General features: G+C 41.7%; 1 protein-coding gene and 1 long non-coding RNA gene across 3 annotated transcripts; both read left to right on the top strand.

The window, feature by feature from the left end:
• Positions 1-1,105: 1,105 nt before the first annotated feature.
• LOC140660314 (uncharacterized) lies at positions 1,106-17,406 on the top strand. 2 transcript variants are annotated; one of them, XR_012045380.1, is made up of 10 exons: positions 1,106-1,133; positions 1,903-1,979; positions 5,116-5,220; positions 5,310-5,355; positions 5,812-5,902; positions 9,564-9,702; positions 10,588-10,899; positions 12,424-12,582; positions 13,843-13,965; positions 14,603-17,406. It is a non-coding gene; the product is annotated as an uncharacterized lncRNA (long non-coding RNA). The 2 variants fall into 2 exon arrangements; XR_012045379.1 differs by having other exon boundaries at positions 5,307-5,355.
• Positions 17,407-21,123: 3,717 nt separating this feature from the next.
• On the top strand, positions 21,124-26,236 carry CD7 (CD7 molecule). Its single transcript, XM_072881520.1, has 5 exons — positions 21,124-21,130; positions 21,269-21,607; positions 23,167-23,514; positions 24,884-24,993; positions 26,011-26,236. Exons 1-5 carry the CDS (start codon positions 21,124-21,126, stop codon positions 26,119-26,121), a joined length of 915 nt encoding a protein of 304 aa, XP_072737621.1. The 3' UTR covers positions 26,122-26,236.
• The last annotated feature ends 1,449 nt before the right edge of the window (positions 26,237-27,685 follow it).

Genomic DNA, 27,685 nt, shown 5'->3' with positions numbered 1-27,685 from the left:
CATTTCCATGCTTGTTCCCGGCATCTTGCATCAAAAGTTGTAAAGCTGGTGAAATGCTTGTGCCCTGGCAGCGGGGTCCTGCTCAGCTGGTATGCAGCTTCCCTGGTATGCAGTGGCCCACCAGCCCTGGCCTAGGGACTAACGAGGCTGAGGATTTATATGGCATCCAGAGCCATAATGGGCACGAGGGCATCCCTGTGCTGTGCTACCCCATGCAGGAGCAAAGAGTAGCTCCTCTAGTAGAGGAGGTGCACCCCTACGGTCACAGCATGCATCTCCATTGCTGACCATGTCCTTGAAGTCAAAGAAGTCAAGGATCAAAATTGTGGTCACAATCCATCTGTCTGTGGGGTTAAGAAGATAATCTGTCCTCGTTCTTGCTGTTGGTCTATCTTCTGCTTCAAGGGAAGCGCCCTTGAGGTAGAGGCTGCCTCATGGGGTGTCTGCAGGGGGCTTAGCACAAGGAGGTCTCCAAGTACAGATGTTGCATAAGCAATGAGCAGTGCAGCATCGGTGGGATACAGAATTGGGAGGGTGGAAATTGCTAATACGGTGATATGGAAACCTCACCAAACTGCATCTGATGAATCTTTGCTCAGTTGTCCACTTGGTGAAGAATAAAGCACTATGTTTCTTTTCAAAGCAGTGGGCTTGCATCAGGGATGAGTTATAGTCTTTTAATACAGGTTTTAAAGACTCAGTATATTAACTAAAATTAATAGCTGTGTGAAGTTGATAATGTGGTTCTTAGACTAGCCTACAAAAGCTCTTTCCTCTAGCAACATTTTGGATAGTTTCATTGGTTTCTGTTGCAGTAAGTCACCAGTGCCAAGAGATATGAGACTGCTGGTTTTCATAGCATCTCTTACTGTTCTTCTGAACAAAGCTTACTGTGTATACTCAATTTTGTAAGGCAGCTTTTCCAGAAAAAGCTTTTGTCTTTCCTTATGTTCACAGCTGTATATGATGCCTTGCTGGTGAATTACTTAGCAATAAAGATTATTTTTATGATACTACATTGATTGTCATAAATAGCTATGCTTCTCATTTTTATGTTTCAGCCATAAATTACTTCATGTGCTATTTTCTTGATGTACCAGTCCCTTGCAAATATGAAAGTGGAAGTTTTGTAGGTAAGTGAGATTTGGAAACCAAAACCAGTGGCAAAACACACTGGGACCAAAGATATAATGGGACAATGACTGTTAATGCTGAGACTTGGGATAGATCCCTGGGCTTTATTATTACTCTCTTGATTTCCCAGAACATGAAATAAGATATATTAAAAACCAGGTAATAGTTCTCTGAAGCAAAAAGGAATAGAAGCACAAAACACTACTTGTAGTTGTGCATATGCCTAAGAAGAACTGTAGGTTCTGCTGTGTTCATAGTATTTGATTTTCATCTCATGTCTCCTGGCTCATTTCTCATGTTGAGTTTCTGCGTAGAGTTCTGGCTGAAGTTAATGTTCATATTCTGGGCTGGTATTTCTGGATTAAAGGAAGGGGGTTTCGTGGTGTCAGGGTGGATCAAAGTAGAAGATTCCTTGGCCATAGGAGAAAGTTCATGTTGGAGGTTCTCTCTTTTGGAAGTCAAAATGGAGCCTGATTTAGGAGTAGAGTTTCTAGGATTATTGCAGTATAAATACAGTCTAATAAGGATCCTAATGGTAGTGACATCAGTGAAACAGAATACAGCTGTCTGTCCTTCATCCATCAAGTAAGTTGTCTGTAAGTTTGTTGGGCTTTGAGGACAAAATTATGTAAGGAACTTGAAAATTTTGCCTTAAACAGAAATTGGTGCATATGCAGCTGTAGGCTGATGGTTACAGCTACATCAGCCTACAGGTTTTACAAATGGTTTAACAGATACACAGCATATTGCTTGTGATCTTATTTCCAGGTTTCTTGCCACATAACGCAAGACAAGAAGGTTCTTCAGCCCACAAAGAAAAATAAATTCCTAAAGCATATTTCTGGGTGAGTAAGAGAAGGGGAAATTCCTCACTGAAGACATAAATTAATAATATTTTTTTCTATTTATCAGGTACTTAATTTATAGTCAAAGGATGCAGTGCAAGCTTGCTCTGTTTGAACTAAAATAAACTTCTCAAAACAGTTCTTGGATACTGAAGTTCTTTGCCTGTTCCTGGAAATTTTAGTGTAGGCAGAATGTGTTTCCCCTGGATTTCTTTTCCATGCTTGTAGAAAGCAGGTGTTTGAGGAATTGGGTATGACTCACAGGGAACACTGAAAATTAAAACAAAAAACCACATGAAAACAGGGCCAGGGGAACTCAATACTGTGGCCCTTAGGAAGAGGCTAATCTGAAGCACCTCTTGTGTGACTGGGTATTACCCAATTTTTCTACTTGGAAACTAACTTTTTTTTTTGTGAAAAATGAATCAATGCAAAAGAAAAATTAAAATTTTGAGTCAGATTCTCAGAATATTGGTATCTTTTGCACTGAGAGGTTGCACTGGAGTTTGAACACAGCTGGTATTTAGACAGGCTGGATTTGAGTGAAGAGTTCAGTCCTGTTAGCAATTCCTCAAACACTCAATCCTCCAGAGGTGCAAAAAACCCCAATGTGCACGCATGTTTGCCGCCATGTTCCTTGGCTACAACTTGTTCTCTTGTGCTATTTGCGTCACACGTTACAACAGTGCTGGCCAACTTTTTTTCTTTTTGGTAAACAGGTCACAGGTTTGACCTGTTTGATTCTTGTCTAGCGAGTTAAAGGGTTCATCCTGAGTGCCTCGCAGCTGAGGAATGCTAAGGGACTGCTCTTGCTTGGAGCAGCCAAAGGATTGAGAAAGCTCCGAAGTGCCCTCCATCCAGCACTGGCACATGCACTCGTCTTCCAGTTTGCATAAGGTTGTATGTGAGATGGGCAGTGGAGTGCAATTGGGCATACGCCTGCAAACTTTTTCTTGAAACATAAGGGGCTTCAGCTCGGAAGTAGGGAGCTGCAGTGCAGTTCTCTTTCCCTTGTTTCTGGCTGTTCTTTGAGACCGTTTGCCACCTGGATCAACAGATGATATACCAGAGAAAGAGGGTAGGTATGGATTCATGGGAGGGCAAAAGGGCGGTTGTCTCCTAATGGAGGTGCTGCGGGATGCGGGACTGAGGCTGTGTGGCAATGTGTGGCTGTGCATTGAGCAGCAGCTCAGACTCTTATCACTGTCATAGCTCTCCCTGCCCCCAGGTAGAGGTGGTGAGTCAGCAAGGTGTTAAGAAGTGTTTTCTCCCTTATCTGCATGTCAGAGTACATCTGGTGCCATGCACTCAGGGAAAGCATCACGCATAGGGCTTCTTTTAGTTTCTTTATTAACTGTTTGACTTGAAGGCTGCCCTGTCAGGCCTGTTTTTCTTTTATAATGGCAAGTTAATTTTCAATGAGGAATTCCAGGTTGTTTCAGGTGGCAGGGAAAGTTGCAATGTGTGGTGGGTAAGCTCGGGGTGAGCCGAGCAACTCAACCCTGCCAGCAGCAGGCAGTGAGTGTTAGAGATGTCTGCTGCCAGGGGTCTTAAGAGAGCTCTAACCGTACCCCATAATATGTGCACATGCAATCCCACCTATGGTAAATTCTGGACCCTTTCCTGTATAGATGTGTTCTGACCACGGATTGAGCAGAGAAGATGCTTAGCCCTTTCTGGAGAGGCAAGGAGGGGATTACGCTGTCTCTCCCGCCCGTGCCAGGAGCACTAGGCTGTAGAGCAGAGCAGCCCCCGCCATTGCCCTGCAGCGAGCCTTGCTCCAGCCGCTTTCCGACTTCGGGTCTCACTTTCTCCGAACTTATTTTGACAGGAAGCATTTCTGAGAAAGTGCAGAAATTAAAGCCCTTTTCTGCATCCCAGACTTAAAAAGAACAAAGAAGTTCATTATGAAAGAAAGAGGAAAAGTCTGTCGTCTTTTCCTCTTTTTCAAATGCAAACATTTCCTCTTTTTTTCCAGGTCTGTTTATGCGGGCGTTGGAAACAGAGGGATGAGGATGACTCTCCCTGTCAGCCACTTCTTAGTAGCAGGTTGCAGAGTGGGATTTTGGTCTGTCTCCTGACTGTTCCCTGGTTTTGAGATGAGCCTCCCCACTGTTTTAATCTACTGAGAGGTGCTGTTTACCCTTCACTACTATGCAGCTCTTGCGTCTCGGCCACCTACACTGACCCAGCAGTAGATTTTGGCTATCAATTCCCAAACCAGCTGTATGGGGTTCTCCTCTTGTCAGGTCTGCCACATACCCTGAACGTCCCACCACTTCTTTGACTTTCCCTGGGTTTTGGAGACAAAAACTGATTTGGCCCAGGCAAAATCCCAGCTTCCAGGACAAGCTATATGACAGCACGTAGATATTTTGTGTGCGCTAAAAGCTCTGCTTTGGTACTGGCTGTGCATCCTATGGTATATAATTTCATCAGTTCAACACTTTTATAGCCCTGCGGATCTCTGCCCCACGTTCATTTCTAGTAGCCCCATCTAGCTCTGCCATGCAGGGCAGGGTGGATGGCATCCCTCCTAAAGACTGTCACAGCAGCTTATTTTGAGCTGCTTATGGATGAGTAGCACTGCAACCCAGGAGCCAGAGACTCAGACTGCTAGACAAGGAAATCTTTAACATGTGGGAGCTGTGTTGCACAACTGGTGTTGCATGCTTTTCTCAGAGAGCAACGTGTTTTAGGAGGAACATGGAGGGCCTTATCCTTGAGGAAATGAAAGAATAAAGATCTCCAATAGAGACTATGCAGCTGGGCTGGGACTGACTCATTGTAACAACGTTGATTTTTGGAACAATTCCCTGGTAGCTCATTGTCACTTACTGTTTCTAGAGAGCTGCTGGTTTAACCTATGGCCCTTTTTCTCTGCTGAACATGGTACGAGCTGCTCAGAAGGACCAGAAGTGTCTTTTTTTGGGGGACATGATTTTTTTCCATGCTTTCCAGCCGCAGAGTCCCATGCAGCAGCATGAACTTACCTTGTTTGCATTGCTCAGTGATACTGCTGTCCTGAGCTCCATAGAAAATGAAAGTGAAAATCCAGTTGCTTTTTAAAGAAGGGAGAAGCTGGTGGTGTGCTTTTTTTTCTGGGATCCAAGTGGCTTCTGCATTTCCTCTGTAGGGCTCTGGAAGAGGAGCTGAATCAACTGGGAGCTGGAAAGGCTGCTTGGGCATGTGGAGAAGGGAAGAGGCACAAAGGCTTCCTTGGATGCAAACAACTTTTGAGGTACTCACACTGTCTTCTTCTTTAAGGATTCCTGTCTTACAGCCAGTCTTTTCTCTTACAAATTGTTGCTGTTTCCTCTTTTTAAGTAGGCATTTAGAAACAAGCACTAAAAAAGTCTGCGGGGGACAGGAAATGGTTAGTGTGTTTCACATTTTCTCCATAAGAAACAACGTGTATTACTTGTGTGCATGATCTTGCTAAATAAATAACACTGCTTTTTACAGCCCTGACTGCCAACTTTCATGCAGTTCTGCACTGCTTTCATGTTGCTTGTGTGAATGCAAAAACCCAACAGCTTCATTAAGTGGTGCACTTTTATATAAGTGTGAGTGACCACAGAAGTAATAAATAAATCTAGTATTTTCATCTTCATGTAATTCCTAAATCATTTTTCCCCACATCCAATTAACCTGTGTTTTTTCTTGTAGCTCCTTATCATGTTTTGCTAATATCTCCTTTTCCACCCTGTCATATTTGCAAATAAAGGATAGTTTACCAGAAGGGTTGCAGTAGAAATCTTTGCAACGCTCTTCCTTTCAAAGAGAAGCTGTCACCCAAGCTGGAGCTGATTGTGCATTGTTTTCTCTGTAGCTACTGCTCCACTCCCAAAAGGGGCCCATGGGGACCCCAGTGGCTCTGGGTTCAGAACAAAACAGAGAACCAAAACAGAAAGCGTCTGTCGGTAAGGATATTGATTTTAAAAGAAAAGAAATTAAACCAGTGAAACAGTTCATTCTACTTGCCTTAATGTGCTGCAAGCAGAAAACATAATGTTAATAGTATTTTCTAATGGTTACTGTGGAAAATTTTTTTAAGAGCAGCTGCTGGGAAGCTGTGTACCCTACTCCCAGGATTTCTGCAGAGATTTCTCAGCTCAAGCAGTGTCTTGCTGATTGCTTTCTGCACTGGCTGCTTGGAACTGTGGAAAAAAACGTCACTCATAGGCTTGCTTTGGAAACAGCAGCCTTACCTCTTCCTGGGATTTTGCTTTTTTTTTTTAATTGCAAAAGCTTGTTGAGAGTGGCATTCAGCAGATCAGCAACGTGAAACCGGTACTGAAAGTAATACAAAAATTAGCTCTTAGGTAAATTCTCCTCCTTTTCCAGGAAAGAACTTAAAGTGGAAAATAAAATCTGCAGGATCTTCTGAAGTTCTTTGTTTTTTATTTTGTTGCTTCCTTACTTCCTTCAATAGTATTATTTTCTTCAAACTGTTTGAAACTTAAGTCATCTCCATGGGATACTTAGGGTACCAGATAAATCTTTTCTGAAAATGCATTGCATTATTCCACCAAGACAGTTCTGCCTGACCATATAAGCCATATACTGAAATGCTCATAAAGCTGTAGACCCCCAGGGTGTGTGGCTGGAGGACAGAGAAGGGGTAGGGAAATGCAGCGTTTACAGTTGAGAAAAGCACAGGGTCTCTGGGTCACTGACTGTACTTCATGGTTGGTTGGACACAGAAGTGCATCTAAACCCCAGGGCAGCAGCCCTGCTCTGCCATCTCCTGTGGCCGGGACTTTGGGTGACCCCTGCTGCAGCTCTGTGCTTGTCACCATGGGGGTCCCCACTGAAGTGGCAGCCTCAGCTGAGCTGTGCTGGAGGCAGAGGTTGGCAAGTCTGAGGATGCACACTGGAAAGGCAGTGAGCTGGTTTAACTTGTGCTGGAGTCGGAAAATGCAGGTGTCTAACCACAGTATTCCAGGTTGTTAAGCGGAATGGTTCTTCTGGTGGAAATGATGCTATTGTGTTAATGACTGACTTTCTTGTCTTGGTAAACATTGGGGTTGTTTATTGTGTTGTGTTTGCTATGAAGTTATGGGAGAAGGAAAAGCAGGAGAGTTTCAGGTAGTCATTTTTACTCAAATAGATCCTTTCAAAAACAAAACGAAAAGACCTTCTTAGGTGTCTACAACTTTCTAGTTCTGGTTCAATCCACTTCCTCCTGGCAGTGATCTCAGATTGGCTTGTTCTGGGATCAGATCTGACCTGGGGAAAAGCTCGTCAGCTGGGTGTGAATGATTGGTGTTTGGTGAAGGAGCTCCAGATCCTTGTGGCTGTTACTTTACTCACCTACTGCTTGCAGCTGATCCACTTTTAGGGTCTGGCATTGCTTCATTACAGCTGTGTAGACAACTTCAGTAGCTCTGAAAAGTGAAGGTTCGTATTGCCTTGAAAAGAAAAGTAAGCAGGCAAAAAACATGATGAAAAATATTTTCTGTCCGAAGAGTGTGTTTCATTTTAGATTTGAGTGTTTTATTGTTAAAGTAAGTTTAAAACTGATGGCAGGAGGTGGCTAAGACAGCTGAAGACTCAGAAACCTGCCAAAAAAGAGGATTGTAAGACAGACCAGTGGGAGGGGGCAGAGATTTGGTGGACAGTGTTCTGGCCTTTGAAAATGAAGAGGAGGAGTAGGAAGGAATATCACCAGAGAGAAGAGGAAGGGAGATGTCCTTTGAGCAGAATGAGAGGAGGGGCAAGGATGAGGCAAGAAGACCACAAAAGAGAAGAGAAGACAGAATGAACAAGGACAGAAGATACAGACCTCAGGCTGAAAACTATTGCAGAAAAAAACACTTATTGTCCTTAACCTCTGGGCAAATAACTCTGCCAGATGTGCTGCAGCTGGTCTGTGAGGACTGCATCAGGCTGGCAAACATGTTCTGAGGAGGACAAGGAGATATAATACTCTGGAGGTGTTTAAAAGATGTGTAGGTGTGGTGCTTACGGACACGGTTTGGTGGTGATCTTGGCAGTGTTAGGTCACTGGTTGGACTCGATCATCTTAAGGGTCTTTTCCAACCTAAATGATTCTAGGATTCATTTGATGACAGTTGCCTTGGCCCTCTGCTCGCCCGCAGGGGAGCAGAGGCATTGTTACCTGGTGCTTTGCAAAGCAGGAAACAAGATAAAGTGCGTAAAGTGTGAAATGGTACTGATTGATCTGTTTTTGAAAAAAATCCCACCCAAAATCAAAAAGATAGGAACTATTTTTATATGTATGGAAAGAGGATGAGGCAAAGATGCTGAGCTCATTTGATGCTCTGAGTGTTGTTAATACTTGGTGGGGCAAGAATAAATTCTTGCAAGATTGTACAGATGAGGAGGAGCACTGCGCATAAAATGTAAGAATTGGTCCCTCATGTGGTGTGAAGTGGAAGTGGACGGATCACACCTTTGTGGGCGCGTGTGGAGCAGCACCAGGACCTCGGCTTGGTCCAGCATCTCCTGGGCTTGGGCCCCGTGTGGGGGTGTCGAGAGCTTGGGGCACTGCGGAGTGGCCCCAGATTTTATTCCACAGGAAATCTTGCGGGAGGTCTCAAAGATTGCCTCCTGCGCTTCTCGGCAGCTGGAAAGGGCTCGTTTTGCCGGTTGTGTTCCTCCCGTCTCATCTGTTTCTGGGAATTGGGGTGGGACTTTCAGCAGCTCTAGACTAGCACAGATCATGAGAGATAAGCAATTATTAAATTCTGCTGAAGAATTAATGCATAATTAGGAATTAATGCATAATTAATTGGGAAAATTCCTTAAGGTACTTCTCAGGTAGGGGCATACCAAAAAAGTTGTTTTAATGAAAGCTTCTAATGAAAAGCTCCTAAGGGCAAAGCAATTTGTGTTTTCCAGAGCTAGGCTAGTGAGGAAAGTTAGGTGAATTTTCCAGACTTTTTTTTTTCTTCTTTGGAAAACTCGTGTTTTACTAAAACATATTTCACAAATTCATGACAGTTTAATTGAAATGATTGAGGATGAATTTCTAACTAAATCCAAGACATTTTTTGAAAAGAAATACTAGGTTTTGTTTGTTTGTTCATTTAATTTGAACAGATATTTCCCATCAGGTCTTCTAAATTAAAAATAATATTCAATCTGACAATAAATATTTCATCTTAGGTCAAGCAAAACACTCATTCAGCACAAAACATCTTCCTTGTCCAATTTTTTGTGTGTTTTGGAAGTGATAGCAAGTCAAGACGTTATTTGTTGCATGTACTACTGAGCGGTGTGTGCAGGGCCACTGCCTTGAGGAGCCTGGAGGACCTGGACATGGAGCCTTCTGCCCCACAGACTCAGGAGGGATTTCCCTTTCCCTGCAGAAAGACCGTGTGTCTTCTACTGCCGTGATTGACCCAGAGATGGAAAGGGGTGTGAGTTTGGCATTTGCAAAAGCCATCTCAGAGTGTGGTAGCAGCTGAGCAGCATGAGCATTTCTTTGCCTATATTCCAGCTGTCTTGGCTAGAAGAAGCTTTATGCACTTGGCCTGCAAGTTGTTTTCTTTTTGACTGTAGAAAGATAATAAGAAAGATAATGGATGCTAAACACTATATTTAATGTCCAAACAGGGAGATAACTGAGGGAGGAAACTGGTGAGCCTGCCCTGGTGAACGCTGCTGCAGCTGGGCACCCAGGGCAGCCCGATGGATCCTCCCTGCTTCACGCGGTTATGTTTCCTGCTTCTGACCATTGCAGCTCCCTGTCCAAGTGAGTGTCCTTATTCGATCTGGTTGTTTTTCACTGCATGTTAGTAGCTAAAAACTTTTAAACTGTTATTAGAAAGCTCAGTTGTGACCAGTTAAGACTAAGACCACGAAGCCACTAAGGTGAGAAAAGAAATTAAGAAGGTGAAGGTTGATTCATTTGACCTGTCACAATCACCTAACTTGGGAGGGGTAACTTTTTGGATCTGTCTGAAGTCAGACGAGGTGAGTCCTGCCCCCTTACCAGGGCAGTCTGACTGAGTAAAACCCCTTTGTCAGCTCTCAGCACCTAGCCCCAGCATACTCCAGCACTTCAGCCAGGCTGCTGGTGCATTTTGGCTTGGCTGTAAAACTGTTGCCTGCAGGAATACTGAACTGAATCAGTGGCAGTGACCTGGGACACTGCATCCAGCTCTATGTAGTCTGGCAGCTCAGCTGTGAACTTCATTTGTCCTGGGATCTGGATGTCTGCTGGAGGTATACCTGATAGGTTTGTGCCAAGGAGTTTTGGAAGGAAAGAAACTAAGAAACTAGAAACTAAGGATGATTAATCTGAGCCTGTCTGGGCAGAGGACCTCTTAGCTCAACAAGAGAAACGTCTTTCAACTTGCTTCCCAAGCTGCCAGGTTCCTGGTTAAAACCCCAGTGGCAGCCGTGGGGGAATTATGTCCCCAAAAATTATTTTGGGGACTGGGCCCAGTACTGTATAAAAATTGGCCATTGGCAGACAATGTCTCCTAAGCCAGTCCTTTTGGTGTCTCCACCCAGTCCTTTTGGTGGACTGGGTTTGTCCACCAAAACACTTTGTCCACCAACATCCCATTCTCTAACACTGAAAGTCTGGGGAAAAAAGTGGCAGAAAATAATTTTTCTTTGTTTTCTCATTTAGATATTGCCATGCCCAGTGACAACTGTGCTGAGGGGACACGAGACTCTTCCTTTTGCAAAACCAAGGTGACAGTCTACCACTGTAAAGACTGTGAGAGCAACGTATGCAAACCATCCAATTATGAAGGCTTTGCAAAAATCGGTGAAACACGAAATGAGACATTTTCAAATGAAATAATTCAGTTGGTGACCAGTGAAACACGCATCATTATGTGCTTTTGGCAAGAAAATACTTCTCCTGAAGGAGTTTATGCCATCGTCTGGGAGAAAGCCATGGGAGTAGGAGACTCATGTGGCATCCTGAATTCTGCAGGTATGGTCTACTGGGAGCCTGGCTATCAACATATGGAAAACATATTTCTGGTTATGAAACTGAATTGTTTTATATTTGGGCAGATAGTGAGGTTAATGAGTAAACTAACTTGTCAAAATGAGTTTCTTTTGTGAAAAAAGTCATTAAGTCATTCACAAAAATAAATTAAATTCTCTCGGGTCAAACACTGCTTAAAACTACACTAGTAGAGATTCAGATAAATTCATGTTACCCTGATTTATAATGATGGGTTGGTGGTTTTTTTGGCAATAGCAATTCTCACGGTCAAAATCTGTGCTAGTCTGCAATGTATGAATCCCATCTACTTCAGTCAGTACACACTGAAATCCAGGTCTAGTCTAAAGAGCCATTCTGTGTTGCTCTTCTGTACAATTCAGTAAATAACCAGGGAGTATCCTTCCAGCTTCCATCTCATAAAACTGTCAAATTCAGAGATAAAAATGCCTGTCAGTACACGTAGCAAGTGGCTCCGAGAGGGCAAAACTTCATGGTGGATCAGGTTGCACAGGTGTAATTTAGTTGAACTCCATCCAAGTCAATGACATTTTACCAGTTAACATCTATTTGAATATATATTTGTCTTTGCCCTCCTGGCTGTAGATGATTCTCTGAAAGCAGCTTTCATCACCTCTCTTGTTAGACTTAGAGCATCCTTTCTGCTTACTGCTTAGAGCATCCTTTCCTTACTGCTGACAGAAGAAAACAAGAAAAAATTCTCAGCCTACATATTCTTTTGTTCAGCGTAACAATTCCTCGTGTATTTAATTTCTGACCACTGTAAACCATGTCTCTCCTGGATTTATGCTTACCACTGCAAAATATCTACATGCTGTTACCACTGTGTGAAGCTTGGATGATGCTAAAACATCCATAGTGAAAACTGGAAATTGCTGTAGACATAGATGCCTATATCTCTTGAGAGGGTAGCAGGTGGGTGTGCTGAGTGTGGGATGTGTAGGTAGGAAGGAGTTTTCAAGATAACGGCCTTTGCGTTTCCTACCTCTTAGAAGAGGAGTAAGTTATATAATGGCACAGTGGCATGCAGGCTAGATGGGAGATGCACTCTGGGGTCTCTGAGATTTATACAGCTGCTGGTCTTGCTTGTTCCTCTTCTTTGGTTCCTGTGGGTAAATGGAAGGTGCAAAATTTTGTCGTAATTATTATTTGAATAGAATTTAAATGCAAAAAGGTAATGATAAGCTTTTTACAAATGTTTTGCTGTTCTTAATTACATGTGAAAACTTTTTTGCCTTCTTCAAATGTGAAGATTTCCATTAATGGTTCATAGAACAGTTCATCAGCTTTAGTGAGAAGAAAATCGAAATGATGACTGGTTGATTTGAACAGTTGGTGAATTAAGTAGGATTGTATCAATCTCCAATTTTTTGTGGTACATGAAGGATCCACTTTTTTAACCTATTAACCTCTTTAAGCTTTTTAACCCTTGATTGAAGATCTTATAAATGATCCATATTTATAATTAAAACTTCTTTTATCTTTCAGCTTCCTCAGAAAATGTGAGTGGTAACATCATTCAAATTTGTTGTGAAGCAAAGACAAACCTCTCAGTGCCCAGCCCTCCCCTGGAGTGCTACACTAACATGTCAGATGACATGAAAACCGGAAAAACAACAGCCAGCGTCGCTGATGAGGGAAATCTAGGTTAATCTCTTCACATGTTTGTTTTCCCTTTGCTTTGAGAGAGTTTTGCCCTGACAGCTTGATGTGAACAGAGTTTTACATGGAGGGGGGGCAGATGTACTGTACATTCCTACCTTGGACCCAGACATGCTGTAGCCATCCAAACTCAGAGACTTTCTCCTAGCCTGTGTAGGTGCCCAGTCCTGGACATATATATTCATGGGTATAGGTTTCTGTAACTGTGGCTATATAGCTATAGATACAGGGACACTGAGGGAAGGCGGTACATGATGGGCATGCAACCAGTTTCCAAGAATTCCACTTACCAGTAAGTGATAAATGAGACTTTACCTCCAGACTGAGAGGACATTTGTCACACACAGTTATTTTTATATCCAAATTTATTTCACTGTAGAAATCCCTGTTGTCTTCCTTAGGTTATGGACAAAGAGGGCATCTTTGCTTGAGACAAGTAAACACTATTTATCCTTTTCTGGGGAGAGTCCTTGGTAGGGGTATGGCTTTTCACTTTTTGCTGTGTCGTTTGGGTTTTTTTTGTTTTGGAGTTTTTCTTTGGTAATTTTTGAATGTGTGCTGGATGATTCTATTATTGCTTTTCCAAATTAGACAAGTATTAAAATAACCTTTCTAGATATTTATATGTTTAAATTCCTGTGCATTGAGGTCTTTAAAAAATGGTCAAAATGGATTTCCCTAGTGGCCTTTGAACCCATCATTAAGGATGTATTACCTAGCTGAATGTCTTTTCCTTACCAGATCCTTGTTTCTGAAATGCACACTATCCAGACATCATCCAGAATGATGCTGCCCTGAAAAACATTCTTCCAGCTTTTATTTTCTACTTATTGCATGTCTTGTTTTAGCAGAAAAACTGGCTAAAAATAGTAAGATCACTAAAAGACTTCACAGCGTTATTGACCTTCTTCCATTTTCAGGGTACAAGGTCTCGCACCTCTTGTTTTTGGTTATTTACAGATGAGATAAAATATTCCAAGGTATCCGTTGTGGTGGGGAGTCAAGGATTAGCTTCAAAAGTTGATAGAGTCATTTTTTGGTTACAGGCATCTTTATTAAGATATCCTAAACCAGAGGCTATTTGTTCTTTTGTTCATCAGTTCCTTCTGTCATTATCAGCTTTTGTGGGGTACATTGCAGAAGCACCAGGCCCAGTTCTTCCTAGCTGGTGCTTATGAGGCAGGCTCATTTCTTGGCACACCTTGTTTGATTCACTTAGACTCTTTATTTTCTTCTGTTCTGCAGGTAATGCTCAATTTTCAATCAGCGAAAAGAGCAGCATTGGCATCATCATCCCAGTACTATTTCTTGGGGTTTGTGTAGCAGCACGGGCAACGTATTGTGTTTGACAGAACCGAAATGGTCAAGGTACAGTCTGACAAAATGTGTGTTTCCTATGGGTAACACGCCTTACAGGCTGCGCTGGTAGTGGAAAAAGCATACAGGGTTTTCTTTCTGGATCTTATTTCCATAAGATTGTTTATGAGGTTGCTAAATAACATTCACTGTGAAGGGGAGGCTGGGCTAACAGCTGGTATGAACGCCACCTCTGCATTTGGTGCCATGGCATAGTCTCCAGTAGGCTGGTTGTTTTATGAAAAATAAGCACAGAATAAACTTCCTTGCTGCTACAGCAATACAGCCAAGTGATTGCACTGCTCAGCCTCACCTCAATGGGATCCAGTCCTTGGAGTAGTTTCAGACTGCAACATTGCCGTGCAGCTTCCCCTGCAGAGACATATCCCAGCCCAGGAGACTGCTGAACATCCAGACGTGGGCTGACAGGTCCTTGAGGTGAATGGTTCCCGCTCACAGCTCTGCCCACTAAAGAGCCAATTTTAACTTAAGGAAGAATATTTTCCTAAATACGTCCAAGGGGGGAGTTTGTTTTGCAAGCTAATATGCATGGGAAGGGCTGGGATAGGCTCTATTGGATTATAATTCTCACTGAAATCAACCTATGCTTTTGGTGGCCTCACAGATATTTTTTCCTTCAATTCTGCAGCTGTGAGAAAAGACACATGGGCTCCCGAAACGTAAAACCTCGCACCTATTTGAAAAACATCTACAAATGAGGAAACCAGGCCTCTATGCCAGCAGCATACTCCTCAGTAATGATGTACAGCGTTCAGCTGAAGAAACAGATGGTAATTTTATACGAGACCTCATGGCAGTTTTCACAAATGTACCTTCACCCAATCCATGCATTCACTGAGGACTCTGATTGCCACAGTTGTCCAGCTCCAGGCCTTCGCGAGCAACACGAGAAGCTCCCTGGATCTCCCATCCTCTCCTGGTGCTTTGCTGAGGACAGCAGTCATCGCAAGATAGGTGGCTGGCTCAGCAGCACAGCTTTAAACCAGCTGAATTCTCTCAGTGGTTTTCATGATTGACACTATCCGTTCATCCGAAATTCTTCAGAGAACTGTATCCGTGCTCAGGAAGGATGTGTTGAACTCTGAGGCAGATGCTCTCTGCATGTCTTCCATTTTGTAATGCGATAGCATGCCTGTAGGTCTATTTTTTTTTTTTTAACTCCCAGGTGGCCTCTAGATCCAAAAAAGTGTTTTGTACAGGTGACTGGTTTGTTGAATTAGAGGGGTTTGGCCTGTTGGAACAGACATTTGATTTTGCAACCACCTGCAGGTTGAGGACGTCTCCTCTGCGTGCTCGTTCTTGTGCAAGGGTGGATGGGAGGCCTATATCCAGCTCCCTTAGAGATGGCATTGGGTCATGGATGCCATAGCCTCCTCCCAAGCTGAACAGAAGTACGATATCAATCTCCCTGACAAATTAGGTCATAATACTGGCAATTTTAGTGTAGGACACTTTCAACAGTAACTCCAGTGGATAGGAAAGCATACTGACGTACCCGTTCTGCTTCCTTATCAGAAAAGACTACAATATTTCTGCATCTGAAGACAGGTTTGGGTACCCTGCATGCAGACAGTATGTGATGAATACTGCACTTCAGGGATCCCCATTTGGTAGTTCACAGGTGGTGTGTCATCTTCAAATGATTTATCATTCACACTTGATTTGAATAAATCCTCAAAAGTTTTCATTAGACCTAATCTTGTTTCAGGCTTTTGAGCAAAAATCAGCAGCAGCATAATTGGAAAAGCAGATGCATGAAACAGTATGAATACTTGCTGAATCATTTTTACATGGTTTAATTACCCATAAACCTGTAGCTGAAACTTCCAGCAGGAAATCTCAAAGGATGTAGGATGTTGCACGACTCTTGAAATTTGCTACAATCAAATTTAAAGGGAAAAGTTCGTAATGAAAGACAGCCAAAAATATGTTACAAATTCATTTTAGAAATATGGAAAAGCCTCTGTGCTTAAATTTGGCTCTTGCTTGGCACAGGAGACTAGTACTATTATGGGTTGGTGGTTTTTTCCCTCCCCAGTGGGGGCTTTACACTCATGCTGATCTGAGATACCCTTTTAACTCAGCTCTCAGCTTATTTGTTGGATTTTGTCGTTTCAATTTTAATGTGGTGGAATGCAGTCAAAACTTCATGAAGAGATGGTAATCCCCAGCTATTCAAAGGCTTTTAGATATTTACTGAGTACGTTATTTTGACTGATCCAGCTGTAAACTCTATTACATCATGATGAATGTTATAATATGTTTATTCAATAAGCCAAAGCTAAGGTTACCTGTAAAGAGTCCAGACTGTGCAAGGATTTAGTGATAGAAGGAAAAAGACTTTTCCTCTTTATACAGCACCTTAGCACAATTGCAGTTCCTGTTTTTTCCCAGAACAGGACTGCTGTAAGCTTTCAACACAGTAGAGCTGTGTCTAAAAGGAGTGAGGAAGAGGTTTGTTTGGGATAAAAGCCATCTTTTTGGAGGAAATAACATATCTGTGACTATAGTCTGGGAAAGGAGCACTCAAATCAGGTATGGGCCTTTCGCTTTTTGACCCTGCTGCAGCTATCGCGGGTGTTGCTTTTGGTTCTGTTTCCCTCTCCTGTAAGTCGTTGCTGTGGGTGACTTTGAGGAATTGCCAAGTGCTCCAGTTTATGCAATCAAGCTGTATTCTGTGCTTCTGGAGATTTCCAGTGATGTACATATTATTTTTGTATACCTAGAAAAATACTGTCTTAAAATTGAAGGCCATGGCAGTTCTTTTGTACGGTCTTTTAATGAGTAAAACAAATGTGTCTATGTATATGTGTGAAAAAATCTATGTGTGTGTGTATATATGGTGTTCAAATCGATGGCTGACACTGGGTAGTTTTGGTATAAACTCAGATTTTGAGTTCTTTGGAAAAGGGACAAAGCAATATTTGAGAACTCACATTGTATTAACTTGAGGGACTCAGGTTTAATGTTGTGCAGATTTAATTTCTACTCTTTAACACCAGCTGGGGCCAGAGACCTGGACATTTTTTGAGAAGAAAGGTTATATGGACACCGCTGCCCAGTGACAGTTGCTTTGCTAAATTAGTCGCAAGACGCACGTCACAGACCAATCTTTATGGCTAACTCAAGAACGCTTTCCTTTACATCTCTTCTTTCTACTGATGATTATGCAGATTGTGATATTCAGAGGCATCACTACAAAATGTTGCACTTTGCCCCTCCTGCATTGTGTTGTGCTGGTAGACGCCAATCATCCCACATCTCAGGAAAACCTGTTATAAATAGCCTTAAAGTTCTACAGTGTTTGTTCTAAGCAATGACGTTGTGTTGTTTTGCAATATACAAATATAGGCAAATATTTGTTTATGAAATAAAAAATGAAATCATGAATGTCTTTATGAATTAAAGATACTAAGAAGCCTGACTCACGAAAGGCTATAATTTGACAGTTGTAATTTCATTTTAATGATTTTGTTTTGTTTTGTGTTGTTATACTCATCACAATTAAAAGTCAGTTTAAACATTGGCTATTCATTGGTAACCCTGTGTTGATTGTATTTTTATTTGGGATGTTAGTCTCCTTTACAAAGCATCACCATCACATGATTCCCAAACTCATAATCCAGTATTATTGTCATTATTTACTTCTTAAATGTTGCAAAAGCAAAGACAGGGAGTAAGAGATGTCTCCTGGCATCTGTTTTTGTATCCAGTACTGAGCCTTTGTAGGGCTAATTGAAAGCTCGTTTCACAACCTGCCTGACCTCTGTTTTCTTTACAGTAATTGATGACATTTCTAAGCTTTCAAGCATTCAGGAAACTCTTTTGGAACACCCTCTTTCCCTACATATTCACACGGAGAACAGTGCCTGCAAGAAGAGCTTTTCATCACATCAGGGAGGGAGCAGGAGCTACATGTGAACTGTAGCTGAGGTTCCCTTTTGCTGGTGGTTAGCAGCTCTTGTGTAGTGCAGACACTACAGAATATGTTACTAGATGTGAAGCCAGGAGGCGCGTGAGGTACATACTGTGCTGTTGCTTGGAAGCCATGCACATTGTCATTGCCAAGATGCAGACCAAACCTGTAGTTTTTTGAGCAGGGTTTGTGTAATAATTTAAGGTTTACCTGAAGTAACGGAGAATCTCTCATCTACTTGCTCCTTACAAAGCCAAGACTTTTGCATTTGCAGCCACCAGCCAGGCAGCCTGCTAAGCCTGTGGGAACACCGACAGGCTGAATTGATTGTACCAAGTGCCTACATTTCCAGTAAGGCCACAACAGGGAGATAATTGCATGACTTTGGCACTGTGAAGAGCAACTTTGAGCCTACCTTTTCTTAGTTGACTGTAAAGGGAAGGTGGGTGCTCACCATAGAGACTCTTCCTAATTCTGCCCTCAGGGTTGGGGGTTGTTCAGTAGTAGGAAACCGTGGGCGTTTTAAGTGTGAAGTCAAGACCAAGACGCACCTCTCGAGAAATCTGTCTTGCCCCTCTCTGTCACATTTGTTGTGATACTAAGACAAAAGAAGCACATTGCTAACTTCTTTTTGTAGACAGCTGATGTAGCTGGAAGAAAACAGGCCAACTCGTGGCATACAACACTTTCTTCAGGTCTTTAACTCATCAGTGGAATAATAGAGAACAACTAAAAAGACCTTTGAAAATGCTGTGGATATCATGTCTCCCAACTGCATCTCTCTTTCTTCTGCTTCTCCCATGCTTCCATGGCCAGAAAGGTACGTACAACATAGATGCTCTTACATTTCACAAGTTTCAATATTTTCTTTCCTTCCCCCTCGTCTATTGTCTCAAACAGGTTCCTGGCAAATTCACCATTAGCAAAACCAGGTGGAACTTTGAAAAACATTCTCTGAAATTATAGAATGAGTTTTTAGAAAAAAAAAAAGAAAAATTACTGTGATCAGAACTTAACTTTTCTGTACAGAAATTACTCTCTGTAGAAAGAGTGGAGGTTGTTTTCTCAGTAATTCAACATGAACTGTATCTGTAATTGTTAAGGTTGACAGGGGGAGCCCACTACTGAATAGAAATGAATATTGATATTTACTGGGGACATAATTATTGAAGGTATAATAAAACCTTACTAGAAATATCCATTGCTGAATATTGTTGTAGCTATTGAGAGTACAAGCTGGAGGCACACTTGGGGAAAGCAGTGTGAATCTCTGAGGTGTCGCAGATGGAGTGAGAGTGCACTTCACTTGTAAGAGAGAAGTAAAAATATAGTTTATTGATATAGAATAGGGAGTTAACAAAGTTCAATGCGACAGTGTTTTAACAAGATGCGATGGCAAGGTACACTTGATTATTTACTGCATAGAGGACAGGGTCAGACAAAACTGTTAGGGAGACCCTCCCGTTGAGTCATGAGGTTTGGAAAAGGATCCCCTTGCTTTCTAAACTCCTTCTCAGAGAGGAGTCTAGGTGCGGCTAGATCCAATCCTAGTCCCAGACTTGGTCAATGGTTTATGTCTAAAGGTTTATATGTGCGCAATCAATCCTTTATATAACTTAGCTAAGATTCCAAAGTTTAGCGTGCTATTAGTCACTTACCGAGGATCTGTTGTGGCAAGGAATCTCTCAGCCTCAAGGAGTAACCTTGAGAGGCGTCCCTGCTCAAGGGGAGATCCTGGCGTGCAGCCCGCTGCCACGCAGGAGAGCTCAAAGTGCCCTGGGCTATCTGCTATTTAAGGAGTAAGGTGATTGACTTATGGTCATCTTTGCACATCAGCAAGACGTTTAGATCACTGCTTCAGGCAGCCCTTGGCTACTTTATTGCCATCCATCCTCAAGGTCCAGCATAAGCTGGATGCAGCTATCAGGATGACTCCCACTGATGGTTACTGCTTGTGCAGAGCACACCGCCACATGAGGAGAACAGGCTGAGGAAAAAGATGTCTCCAGTCAGCCCTTTTTCCCCCATGACCAGTGACAATAACTGGAAAGGATGGTGACTTGAGAAAAAAATATTATCCATAAATCAGCGTGTCTGAAAGGAAGATGCAGTGAAACTGGTGAGAATATTTTGAGTGTCTTTGCCATTCTTTAGTTAGTGATTGTTGAGGAGTCAATACTGATTTCTGCAAATATAATTTAACTCTTGAACTTCTACCCTGATCTTTTGGAGCAAGCAATTGATAAGTTGTGGCTGCTTGTCATTAGCTGTGTGGGTTCTTAGATCATGCAAGTGTGGGTCAGCTTAGAAGTACTGATTTTAGGCTGATGGAGATTAATTTCCTGGGCTTTCCTTCCCTGTTTGTAAAGGCTGAGTGCTCTGCGTTTCTCCAGCCTTCTCTATCACCCCATTTCTCTGCTGCTTTGGAAGGTAATTGCTGACAACTCCTGGGTTGCCTTAATTCCTTCTTGGAGAAGTGTTGTAGGAGGAATGTCCTCGTGTCTGGTCAGGTTGGATTGACCTACTGTATCTAAATTCCCATGATCTGGTCTTTCTGTGTTTGACTTCTGTGTTTGTTCCCTTATTAAAATAAATTTATTTAAGTATGTAGGGATCCTTAATTTGCTTGTCAACACTGAATAATTCTACCCTTCCTGTACTATGTTTGTCCTAGATAAGCAATACACTATATTTAATTTTTCTTTCCTTGCTTTTAATGTTATTTTTTTTAGGTGTTTCCCATTTGATCCCTCTGTTCCCCGCTATTCATTGCATAAGTACTTACTGTTCAGTTTCTTTTGATATTGAGGTCATCAGAGAACTCAAAGTGTCTCATTGTATATTTTTATACCTTTGTTTCTTAGTATAGGCTGGAGTTATACCTTCTGCAGTTCTCTTCCTAAGAGGCTACGTTATCGAGTTTCCTGATGTTGCTAAAACCCCCTTTCTAAAAAAGCAAAAAAAGTGTAATTTTCTTCCATTCTTTGCCATTTTTGATACCTTTGAATTCCAGATTTAGATCCTCTACCAGCTCCAATTATTGGGTTGAGTTCAATGAAGCTTGTATTTTGAGAACTAAGAGGATCATACTGGGAATCTACAGAGCAGACTAAATTTTTTGCATGAGTGACAGAAGCCACTTTTTTGCCAAGGCCTTTTAAGCTTTGGGGAGACGTTGAGTTGCACAGGTCAATGGGCATGAAAGGCACTATGGATTTCAGGACAGCCTAGAGATGATATGTACAGGATAGCAAGACTAAGGTCCAGTCTTACAGAGCAGTTCTGTTGACAGAGTAGTTGTTTTTGAAAACTACTTTGATATTTCTAGATCAAGAAGAACTCTGATATTATCATTTCAATTGCATTTCTTATTTTTAGGTGGAGAAAATGAACAGTCAACAGACGTTATCAGTGTTTGGGAAGGAGACTCCATCAACATAACTTGCTTAATGGAAGATTCAGAAAATGAAGTGGGAACGTACTTGACAGCTAGCATACAACCGGTCCATGTGGTGTATGTTTCCAAGCAGAATACTTCATATGTCCTTCCTGCTTTGGCTAATCGCATCAAGTATTCAAAGGAAGGAAGGAATCTCAGGATAACTCTGCACAATGTACAGGAATCTGATTCCAATATCTACCTATGCACTACGTTTATTAAAAACGATGGCCATCACAAAAAGCTGAATGGGAAGACAACCACAGTAGTCGTGAAAGGTATTGCAATTCCACCTTTTATGTCATGAATTAATAAATACAGATATATGTTTTAAGTCAAAGATTGGAAGAAAGCATAATGGGAGGGAGAGTCTGACAGAACTTTACCCATGTCTGCTCAGGTAATGTACTGATTTGAAGGAAAGTGTAGGTCTGTTCCCTGAAAAGATGAAGAAAACACCTTAGATATAACAGTAGCAAGAAAACTCCTAGAACATCAATTCATGACTAATTTAATTCTAGCTACAGGTTTTCACATGAGTCATAGGTTGCTGCAGCAGTTTGGAAACAGTGAGGACCCATAGCTCTTTCCAAAAAAATCAGCCGAATCTTTATGAATAACTAGCAAAGCAATGAACCTTTTTGTGGTAGCGGTTTTTTAAAATCTCTTGTTTTTACTATTTCTTCTTAAATGACAAATTGATAATAATTGGGAAGCTGGTGCTAGGCAGGGTTTGCAATTTGGGCATCAGTGGGTAAAGGGATGTGGGTTTTTTCTCTTAACAAACAGTTGATGAATGGGCACAAGTGCTCCTTTTGGCAGTCATTTCTGGTTAGGGGAAGAATTTTTCTGTCTTTTTATTTTCTTTTTCTTTTTTTTTTTTTTTTGCATTAGAAGAGGGTTGAGTCCATAATATTCTTTTGCAGCTTATTCCTCTACATACCTACCCTTCTGATGAGACCATCTAACCTGAAACATCTTTACCAAAAATTGCAGGGTTTTCTTCCTTTCCTGTCCCCAAGGCATGCAAAACCTAAATGATTGCTGGGTCAGTAATAGCCATTTATATCTATGAAGACTTGCCATGTCCTTCCTTAGGCTTCTCTTCTCAAACTTCTTGACTGCGTTTTCTCAAATGAATTCCATCTTGTTGATTATGTACTATTTCTCCAAATTATTTTATTAAATTACCTTATCTCTCTTTTTTATTCTGATCCTCTTCTCTAAAATGCTTCCAACCTTCCCAGAATTATCTTTTGTACAAATGTGATAAATTCTGTCTTCATTCCCTCATCCACGTTAATGATAGTCAAAAGGAGCAGGGCCTGTCCTCAGAGAAACTCAGTGAAATGTCCTCCCAGCTGGACAGCAAGCTGTTAATAACTACTTTTTGAAGACCATTTTCAACATTGATGGCCCTCACATTGTATGATTCCATCCAGACCAATAGCCTCCAAATCTTTCTATGGCTTAATCTCACTTGAGAAAGCTGGCAACGATCCATGTCCCGGGCATGGATCTCTGAGGGCAAGCTGATGAAGCTGTATTCCCTTAGAAGAGTTCAGTATATGTATTTTTTAGGTAGGTGGAGACCCTTTACAACCAGGTAAACCTGTTTGGTCAGTCCTACTTTCAGATCCTAGGGCAGGAAAACATGCCGGGGTGTACTGACATAAATCTTTCTTCTCAAGGCAGACATAAAGGTAGCCTTTAAAAAAAAATCATTTTATCTATATTTCTGTGGTCTGTTCTTTCTGTCTTTGACCTCTGTATTTGCTCCCTAGTGAAAATGCACTGTGTTAAGTATTTGGTAGCCATTAATCTCTCTTGTTTTTAGCAAAAGCCAGTGGAGTTTTTGAACAGTCACCACTCTATGTCAATCCTCAGCAAGGCCAGTCTGTCAACATTACCTGTGCATTGAAAAGCTCGCATGAATATGAAGAGATCTTTCTGCTCAAGACTCACAGGCAACCTGAAAGTGTGTTGTATGTTTCAAGTCAGAATGCTTCAACTATTTTTCCTGCTTTTGCTAATCGCTTGGAGTATTCAAAGCAAGAAAAGAAAATAGTGATAACTCTACACAACCTACAGAAAAATGACAGTGATATATATGCATGTGCTGGGGTGGTGAAAAATTCCTCTTTCCTCTCAGTGAATAGAAGTGGCACCATGGTGCTGATTAAAGGTACTGTTCTTTTACTTGTTTAATCATAAGTAACTATAGGCATGTTGTAATACAAAAGCTGGACTAAAAGCTTGCAGAACTTCAGTCAGGACAGGTAGAGCACTAATCCACGGCTAGACTTCTGCCAGTACCTGGGAAAGCTTGGGAAGAGTGCTCAAACTCCTCTGCGCCCTGTTGTACTAGGACACAGAAACAGGCATTAGGTTTCTACCTGTCTTGTACAACCAGAGGGGAATTATAAAAGAGAAAACTTGCTATAATCCTGCATCTTAAAAAAAAAAAAAGGTCAAAATCAGACAACAAACACTTCAGTGTGTCTGTGAATAATCTGTCAGTTTTAGGAAATGAATCATTATTTTTAGCATCAGTTCTTTGACCTTAATGTGACATAAATGTCTTTTAGAAACCATTCCCTATAGCAAGTCTTTGTTTAAAAATAGTTCACAATAGGGAGTACAGAACAAGTCCTCAGGCATTTACTTAAAGTACCACAGATAACAGCAGACATGATCTCACACACTCTTATTATACACTGAGCATACTGTCAGCATATGTTCCAAGGACAGTTGGTTTGTTGTTTTTTTTTTTCTCTTGAACGGTGTTGTAATCATTTGCTAAGATGAAGACAAAACCAGCAATATAGTGCTTGATTTTGGTCTTACTGGTGCAACTTAACCCTGTGCATTGGGCTTTGATGAGATCTTAGGGCAACTAAAATAAGGTTTACATAGGCCCTAAGAGTTGCAAAGGATCTATCTGCAGTCTGAGAAAAAGACTGTGGTCTCATTCTGTGGCGTTAGCCGTAACTGATGCAATATCTTAGTAATGTGAGCTGGGGAAAATGACAGCTGCACATCAAAGCAGCAGGGTGATCACCGGATGTTATGTTATTCAGATATGGATTCACTGAAGTTTTAGAGAACTCTAACCCTTTCCACTAGCACTATTCTGCTCAGTGTCTATACTCCAGATCACACTAGCCTCCTACTTCTGTCTGTACTGCTTGCCAACCTAGCTGGTATATAATTCCTAGATACTCCTGGCCGAGCCCTCAAGTATTGCTGTAATACTGCAGCAAAACATTTTCTGTTTCCGATATGAGTGTGTGGTCCTACTTCTGATCAGTGGTATGGAAGCTATCACCTTTGTAGAGTGCTCCTCACTGACCCTTCACATGCCACTCGCAGTCATCACCAGCCTGTAGAAGAGCATGGGGAATGCCAGTGAGAATACTAATGGGATGACAAATGTCGCTGTGTAGCGTGCTGTTGATATCTGATTTCTTGCTGACCAGTAAATAATTTTTTTCGTAATAAAAATAGAATTCTACCTCTTCATATTAACAATAATAATATAATTTCACATACAGAGGTGGAGCAGACAGACTGCAGTAATAGTTCCTGGGCCATCTATGGTCTTACCATTGTGGTAGCGCTACTGTTTTCTGCACTGATATGCTGTACCTTGTACCATGTCAATGTAAGTATGCTGTTACCATGCCAAAGCAAAACTGAATCTGGGTTGAGTGAATAGGTGCCTTTGATATTATTTGTAAATAGTGACTGAGTCAAGGAAACATTTGATAAACCTAAGGAATCATGGCTTTCTGTTGTCTCCTCTTTGCCCTTGTTTAATGTCTCCCAGCTGTAAACTGTTGACAGTAAAGTCTGCGTGTTCTTATGTTTCTGTAGCTCTTAGTAAATGAGATATTGTTTGCCTTTTAATAACAAACCTCAGGTAAGCCTTGCAGTCAACAACACAGCCATGCGCTGTGTATTTCCCTGAACAGAGCACATCACTATTCTGTTTTGCTGCTTTGTGTGTGTGTGTGTGTCAATTGGGAATGGAGCTGTATATGCCAGTCTTGTAACAGATGTAAGAGAATGTATGGAGAGGGACACAAGGACAACAAAAAGTCATAAAATAGCCTAATGTCTGAAAGTAGCTGTAGCAGAACAATTTTGCCCTGTCCTAGAAAAAAAGGCAACCAAGAAGTTTTCCTTTTACTGGGATTATTTACATTCATATTCTGCAGAAAGTGCCCAGAAATTATATGTCTCTGATCCTTCTGCTCCATAAAGATTACTCAAAATTAACAGAGTATGATTCACAGGCCAGGCTCCTATCTTGTCCCTCCACATATGGCTTCAGTACTGCTAAAGAACAGTAGTGTAACATCATTCTGGCAAAGCCAAGCGGCCTGTGGGAAGTGGCCTCTTGTGTTATCAGTAACAAACTAAGGATAAGTATTATTTATGTTGGGGCCACAGTTACATCCAACTCTTGAAGGAACTTTTAGTGAAATTACATCAGACTGAAAGTTAAATGAATAGGTTGACAATTTCCACCTAATCCTCTAAGACCTCATTGGGTTATGAGAGGAATTTTAAAAGTACCTTTCCACTTCAAACAGATGGACTCCTAAGGTGTAAATTGACTCCTTGGTCGGGGTCTTTTCAAGCTCTGTTCTGAACGGCTGTTTGCTTTGCTTTGCAGGTGAAGAAATATTTCCAGAAAAAAACCCCAAATGTAGTATATGAAGATATGTCTTGCAGTTTTAGACGTGACACCTTGATCAGAGCCAACACTTACTCCACTGGCAATTAAGCTTCTGCTAGCTGGGACTGTGCGTGGATCGACCATTCCTTTACAGGTCTCTCTGAGAGCTGCCTTAGCAGTACTTAAACTGAAAATACGATCATCTACTTTCTTCAGTGGAAAGAAAAACCTGCCTCATTTCCAAAGCTGTTTCTGCTTTCTTGATCACTTGTGAAATATCTTTTTTTAAAAAAATATATAGAAAATGTAGAGAAATGCAAGTACCCTGCCCATGTGTTTGCAGTGTAGTGTGGAAAGTAGTATTTTTGGACTATACATTTGACTAGATGCAACGTATGGGCTCATTTATTTGATTGATAAATAACCCTTTCAAGGAAGGTGGGATAGATTGAAAGGTCTGGTTCTGAGCTTTGGTAAGTCATTAGGAAGACTGTAACAGGCCTGTTTAATAATATGCAATGGATCCATATATGCATGGATTACAGTTCTCTTTCTTACGAATCCTCGTGGGTCTACCCAAGAGCTCAGGTAGCTAAAACTACTCAAAGTTACAACAAAGAAATCTCTTCTGAAGAGAATTGAGAAAATTTGTGGCAGAGTGCATTAGAAGTGAAGTGCTAGATATTTCTGGGCTTACCTATTCAAAGATCATAACGGTCCCACAAAAATGCAATCAAGTCTAGATTTTAAATTACTGCCTTTGTCAGAGATACTGGCATGATTGGTGTGGGTCTTGATGTGGTTGACATGCAAAATGACTAGACTTGGGACATGACGGCTTTGTGGGACAGCAGAAATATTTGTGATATGCTGGTGTTGTCTCAAACTCCAGGTGTCTCAGGACTACACAGCAGAATGCATTGCTCAGGTCAATGAGTCTACACTGTACAGTACAAGGTGAACTAATGTGGGATAAAGCCAATGCCTGCATTCCAATCTGGGCACGGGTGAGTATGATCCAAAATCACCCTTAAGAAGGGAATTTATCAAAAACTAACATCAGTCAAGTAGAAATTAAATTTGATTTGGTAATGGCTTAGAACAGGTTGCTACGATGAGCTTAGCTTTTCTCTAGCTAAGGAAGGGCTACAGCTTCCTCCAGGGGTGTTTTGGTTTTGCAGAGCCAGGTCTGCTGCGGAAAGTCAACAATCTTGCATGCCCAGAGAAACATCAAATTGCCCTGTTACGAGGCAGGATTGACAGGGTTGGCTTGTGGTTTCTGGGGACAGGCCGAGACTAGAATTTTTCTTTATTGATGCATTTCTTTAATTTTTGAGGGATTAGGGCCAGTTTGCCATTGATGAGGGTGCATAGCTGGAGCGGAGCCAGGCAGAGGGGATCCTCCCTCTCTGGAGGTGAGCTCTGCCGAGATCCCAGCTTGCCGAGCCAAGCCTGCCACTCGGGAGAGGCCATATCCCTTCAAATGTCACCCGTGAAATGCTGTGCACCAGACCCGAGAGAGCAATCTGCTCCCTTGGGTGGCTGGTGGAGGGATGGGTTTGCCTTGTAAGCAGAGCGGTGTCAGTCGGTTGCAGACCCTGCAATCTTCACATAGCTGTACCTGAATGAAATATGTTTGTGATCGGGGCTTTGTCCAGTTGCTCGATATTTT

Source organism: Ciconia boyciana, chromosome 16 (assembly GCF_034638445.1).
Source record: "Ciconia boyciana chromosome 16, ASM3463844v1, whole genome shotgun sequence".
Taxonomy (NCBI): Eukaryota; Metazoa; Chordata; class Aves; order Ciconiiformes; family Ciconiidae; genus Ciconia; species Ciconia boyciana.
Note: the sequence above shows the minus strand (reverse complement) of the source record. Positions and strands in the feature narration are given on the sequence as shown.

Excerpts from the sequence above, each read along its gene's own strand:
- CD7 (XM_072881520.1), top strand. Across the intron at positions 21,608-23,166 it reads AACCACAGTAGTCGTGAAAG|CAAAAGCCAGTGGAGTTTTT; the intron begins GTATTGCAATTC and ends TCTTGTTTTTAG. Across the intron at positions 24,994-26,010 it reads GTACCTTGTACCATGTCAAT|GTGAAGAAATATTTCCAGAA; the intron begins GTAAGTATGCTG and ends TTTGCTTTGCAG.